The sequence below is a fragment of the Thunnus thynnus genome, chromosome 15 (assembly GCF_963924715.1).
Source record: "Thunnus thynnus chromosome 15, fThuThy2.1, whole genome shotgun sequence".
Taxonomy (NCBI): Eukaryota; Metazoa; Chordata; class Actinopteri; order Scombriformes; family Scombridae; genus Thunnus; species Thunnus thynnus.
Genome location: NC_089531.1, coordinates 1,349,114 through 1,355,135, shown reverse-complemented (window position 1 = coordinate 1,355,135; position 6,022 = coordinate 1,349,114). Strand labels below are relative to the sequence as shown.

The 6,022-nt window shown below is 45.1% G+C and overlaps 1 protein-coding gene across 1 annotated transcript; it reads right to left on the bottom strand.

Annotated features, from left to right (window-relative positions):
* Positions 1–39: 39 nt before the first annotated feature.
* Positions 40–5,390, bottom strand: LOC137198899 (gastrula zinc finger protein XlCGF57.1-like). Its single transcript, XM_067612907.1, has 2 exons — positions 4,697–5,390; positions 40–2,890 (listed from the first exon to the last, which is right to left on the bottom strand). Exons 1-2 carry the CDS (start codon positions 4,977–4,979, stop codon positions 1,386–1,388), a joined length of 1,788 nt encoding a protein of 595 aa, XP_067469008.1. The 5' UTR covers positions 4,980–5,390; the 3' UTR covers positions 40–1,385.
* Positions 5,391–6,022: the final 632 nt, after the last annotated feature.

Genomic DNA, 6,022 nt, shown 5'->3' with positions numbered 1-6,022 from the left:
GTCAGAACCAGAAACTTTTTATTCAGAACTGAATCACTGTTTGACTCGACGTGTTTATTTGACTCACTGACGCAGAAAATCAGCTGAACACTGAACGTCGACATTAAATATCTGCTCAGATTCATAAACATCTTGTTCGACTGCTTTTGAACATCTGAGAACTTATTTCTGTCGTGTTGATGATAATCAGATCTCGGGATGCAACGATTATAGATTTCAATGGTACGATTATAGTCTGAGGACAAAATCAGGGTTTCATTATTATTATTATGCAAAAATTTATGTCACAACACTACAGATGGATGATTTTTAATTAAAGGTTTTGTTGTTTTTATTTTCCCAAAATATTTCTCTCTTGGCTTTTAACAGTTTCTTATCAGTTTCTAAAATTATCTATTTTAATAATTCACATTTTGTTTGTTTTACATAGCGCCGAATCATATCAGGATTTATCTCAGCCCACTTTTCATATAGAGCAGGTCTACATACTCTTTACAATATTATTAGTTTAATATTAGTAAAAATGAAAGAAAGAGTGTTATTAATCACTGAAATGCAATTAATTAGATCCCAGAGTATGATGCTGGAAGTCTACAACATCCTAATGTTCAGTTAGTCTTTTAGCATATTTCATATTTCATATCATATTTCATCAGAACAGACGGGACGAAGAAACAGGATGTAAATGGTCACACTGAATCCTCGAGGGGATTACTGCCGTTTAGGTGAGTGTTCATTTAATGGTGTAACGCTCCTTTTCCTGCTTTGCTGCTGGTGATTTAAATTGCGCTGAAAGCCCGACTCTTAACTCGCTGCTACTCAGTAGATTTTAAGCGACACTTTCACATTTAATTCCATTAAGTAACTTGAGAGGTTGCATGAAGTTCAAGGTGTCTGATCAATTAAACAACCACCTGTCCCTTCTTTATGTATCCAAAATCTCGTCTCCTTTAGCTAACGTTGCCCTCCGTCAAACATCAACGAGGGGAGTCGCTCTCGTCACAGCACGTGTAACTTAGTGTATCTGAACTGGTGTTTTAAGCATTTAAGCGTTTGAACATGTTTTTTTTTTAAACACAATTGTCTAGTTTTGTTTAATTTTCCTCACAGTACAATCGTTGTTCATAGAAAGATAACGCACCATAATGTCGCATTTTCTCACAGAGTGAGAACGGAAACACTCGGTGTCGCCTTTACAGTTACAAAACCGTAACATTTTAAAGTGCAGTTAACAGTGAAATCAGTTAATCGCTGCATCCCTAATCAGCACTTATAACTGTTATTAAAGTTGTTTGAAACTGAAGAACAAAGTTGTTGGTTTGAGTCCAGCTCTACGAGTCAACAGTTACACCAGAAGAGTTTTTAGTTTCAGGCTGACGTACAAGCTACAGCTGAGCGAAGCAGAACGCGTTGAGCCTCCTCTGCTCGGCGCTGTGGTCCTGCTCCGGGCCCGGCCCCTCCCCCACCATGTGGACTTTGAGGTGTCCGTTTAGCGAGCGTTTGGCCTGGAAGCTCTTCCCACAGACCCTGCAGCTGTACGGTTTCTCTCCGGTGTGGATCAGCATGTGTCTCTTCAGGTCCACGTCCTGAATGAAGCCCTTCCCGCACACCTGGCACAGGAAGCGTCTCTCCTTGTTGTGGAAACGGACGTGCGTGTCCAGAGTCTGTTTCTGGGTGAAGCCCTTCCCACAGAGGCTACAGAAGAACGCCCGCTCACCTGTGTGGATCTTCAGGTGCGTCTTCAGGTTGCCGCTCTGGTTGAAGGCCTTTCCGCAGAAGCTGCAGCTGTAAGGTTTCTCTCCGGTGTGGATCCGCATGTGCATCTCCAGCGCCCCATGAGCAGGGAAGCTCTTCCCGCAGACGTGGCAAGTGTTACTGATCTCCCGGTGTGAGCGCAGGTGAGCGGCGAGGCTGTCGGCGGACTCGTACTGGTGTCCACAGAGTCCGCAGCAACAACGCGGGTCCTGTAGGTGAGTCTCCACGTGCTTCACTAAGAAGCTCTTCCTGTCGAAGGCATCTCCGCACACTTTGCAGCGGAACGACGGCGCCGAGCTGCGGCATCTTTTGGGTTTGTCGCTGCCGTCCTTCTGGTGACTCGTCATGTGTTGGCGCAGGAGTCTCCTCTTACTGAACTCCTGACCGCAGACGCTGCAGCTGAGCGTCACCTTGCTGCTGTGCTCCAGCATGTGTCGCTCCAAAGAAGACATGTGACAGAACGCCCGGCTGCACTCTTTGCATTGGAAGGGTTTCTCTGTGGCGTGGACGCGCATGTGTGAAGTCATGTTGCCCTTCTGGCTGAACTTCTTGCCGCAAACATCGCAGCTGTACGGTTTCTCTCCAGTGTGCAGCCGGACATGCAGCTCCTGCGCCAGGATGGAGTGGAAGGTCTTCCCACAGAATGAGCAGGTCTTACTCTTCTCCTGGTGGGTTTGGAGGTGAGCAGTCAGGGCGTCGGCCGAGTCTAAACGCTCACCGCAGAAACCACAGCGACAGTCTGGGTCTTTGGCGCAGACCTGCAGGACGTGTTTGAGCAGGAAGCCTTTACCCTGCAGAGCGCGTCCACACACCTGACACCAGAAACTCTGCGTTGGAGACGACCGCTTCCGTTTGTTTGCAAGGCCAAGCGGCGGCCGTCCTCTCTTCTTTTTCCTCAGATGTCTCAGTGTCCTGGAGCGACGCTCTTCCGTCCAGTCACTGTCCAGATCGCCTTCGCTGTCGATGACGGAGCCGCTTGGTGAGACGGGCTGACAGTCGGCAGGTGAGGGGGAGCGAGGCGTCGGAGGGCAGGAAACATCGCTGTCGTTGTGTTCAGTTTCAGTCTGTTTCAGGTCTGCGGGGTCGACTGGAGGCTGCAGGTTTGAGTCGTTCAGGATCACCGACTGCAGCGGCTCTGAGGACAAAACAGATCAACAATTCATTACTGATGACTTTCTACAGAAACATGTGATCAACAGTCTGTTTCATCTTCATACTCAACTCACAGAGTGACCAGGATCCTCTCAGTCTGAAGATGCTTTTAGGAAACATGTTGATGTTTAGCAGCAGTCATGATGGTTTAGTGTGTTAGCATGCTAACATGCTAAGTAGCATTAAACACAGCTGAGGCTGATGAATGTCATTAGTTTTGCAGGTATTTGGTCATAAACCAAAGAAATGTTGATCAGACCAGATGAGGGCGCCAGATGAAAAGTCAGAGGATCAAAGATATTATAATTCATCCGGCGGGGAACTAATTTCACAACAATCCATCTGACAGACATCAGCTTCCACAGAGCTCAGCTGCTGACTTATTTCCCGGGTTTCTCCCGTATTTTCACCCCCTCTCTCACCGCGTTCCCGTTTCATAATATCCAGTAAACCTCCCGTATTTCCCTTTTTTATTTTACAGTTATACACAGGGCTGTAGTGGAGATTTACCCATCTTTCAAATTCTGAAATATCGTTTACACAAACTTCCATCACTTTACAACAGACTGACTTCCCACCACAGTTTCGGTTGTAGCTTCTAGGAGCGCTCGTTTTGTTTTCCGTTTGAACACCGTATCCTCGATGAGACACCGAGGCTCTTACTGTTAACAAGGAGCAACCAACAAACCGCCACCCGCTCCTGCTACGCAGATGTTTAAAACAAACAAACCCTCCACGCTGAAGATGAAGGAGAAATTGCAGGATGTAACGGTGTTGACAGAAAAACAAGGAGAGAGTAAAGAAGATGCAACTGATTCAAGATTGAAAGAAAAAAAGTTTAAGGAAGAAGAGAAACACACAGAAGCAGCCCAGGCGTCAGGTGATTACTGGTAAATATTTAAAGGTGCAGTGTGCAGAATTTAGTGGCATCTAGCAAAATGGACTTGGCAGAAACTGAATATAATATTCATAAGTGTGTTTTAATTAGTGTTTAATCACCTGAAAAAAGAATCGTTGTGTTTCTGTTACCTTAGAATGAGCCTTTATATCTACAGAGGGGGCGTGTCCTCTTCCACGGAGCCGCCATGTTGCACCGCCATGTTTCTACAGTAGCCCAGAACGGACAAACCAAACACTACCTCCAGATAGGACCTTTCATGTTTATTGTGAGTTTCGCAGCCACCGCAGGTTCTCCTACACGCTGAGAAGGGAAGGCTATTTAGTTGTAGCAATTTGCAACCTCACCACTAGATGGCACTAAATCCAACACACTGCACCTTTAAAGTCACAACCTGTTTGCAACATGTAAACTAAAGGACATCCCCGCTAACAAAGGTCAAAGCACAAGATTGAAACCTGCTATAAAAGGATTAACAGATATTTTAATACAGGCACTAAAACTACACAACAACTCTATTAACATGGTGTTTTATTAAGCTGTTAGAAGGTTGTTGATCTGTGTAAATATTTAAATACGATTCCTGACAGAAGGCATGTTAGGAAACATCCATGCGTTTTGCAAGGTTGTGTAGGGTGGACGTTAGTGTTGGTCACTGTGGGGAAAATGATGTTAACCAGCAGGTAGTAAAGACACCCAGTGATTAGATCTCTGGAGCAGAGAGAAGAAACCTTTTCATGATGTAAAAGTTATGGTCAGGTGTCCCGGATGCTGCTGACACGGATAAAACATCTGTCGCTCTTTAATTTAAACTCAGAACTTGTGTTCATGTCACAGTCGTGTAGGAAATGACCTGCAGTGATCTGATTGGTCCGGTGTGTCGGGACTGACCTGCTCTGAGCAGCTTGACTTCGGGCTTCAGCACGGCATCGAGCAGCCTCCTCTGGCGGCAGATCTCCCGCTCTGACCGCTCCACTCTGTCTTCGTACTCCGCCACGGTTTCCTCCAACAGACCGACGATCTCCTCCGCAGCCGCCGTTAGCCGCTCGGTGAGCAGCGCTCTCAGCGGGATTTCTGCCGTTTCTTCTCCTTTTTCCACCTGCAGCAGAAAGTCTTCAGCGGCAGCGCTGATCCGCTCATGTACCGACACCCGCAGCAGCTGCACGGCGCACATTTTCTCCTTTTCTGCGCACTTTCAGCCTTCCAGCGGACAAAGAGAGAGAGAGACAGCGAGGAGGTAAACAGGTAAACACAGCGAACAGACCGTTGAGTTCCGCGTCGTCAACTGTTCGCTTCCTGCGGAGCGAAGCGGAGAAAGCGAACAGCGAAGTCTGCTGGACTGGAGGGCGAACAGTCAGATTAAAGGACCAGTACCTGAAATAATTCAGTTGATTAATGAGTAAGTAAAACAGGAGTGTTTTTTCATTAACATTAACAGTGAAAAGAACATTATTTTCTGATGCTAAAATATGTTGTTCTTGTAGAATATGGGACACATTTCTGTCTGAAGCAGATTTTCTTTACTGTTGACCCTCAGAAAAACGTTCATTTTTATTCCTGAACTCTCAACTCTTCACTATATAAACATATCCAATAAAATATTCATGAATGATATTCTTTTAGTGAGTTGGATTTTATTTCTCAGGTCTGTGTGTGTTCTATGTCTCAGCTGGCTGATATAAAGATGTTATGTTTTGGTAAAAGTTAGGAGAATCATCAATAATGTAATTGAGTAATTTGCTATCGAACATGAAACATATTTTCTTTCCTCCCATGATAATATGTTGAGAAACATCATCCACAGATGGCAGCATAGACTTCAGACTGAACCTGCAGCCTGTGATACTGTACATGTGATACGAGACACTTAATGATGGAGCGTTTATAAAACCACATAGTGAAGTCATGATATGATGAGTGATGACTCATCTCCTACCAGCATGTACAGCTCAGCATCAAAGTGTTGAAACAGACAAAGATGAACAGATAATGTTTAAAGGCTTTAAAGGAAACTCATGACTGGTATTTGTTTATGGACCGGCTCAACCAATGGGAGCAGTCGGTGAATATGTGACCTGCTCCACCTGTCTGTCTCTCTCGTCTTTTTGTGATGATTTTTTTCATTTTTAGAAGGGAAACACTGATTAAATAAAGCATCAAAGTTCATTCTTGACTTTGGGGATTGTAGTTTGACAACAACTCAAGGTCCACTAACTA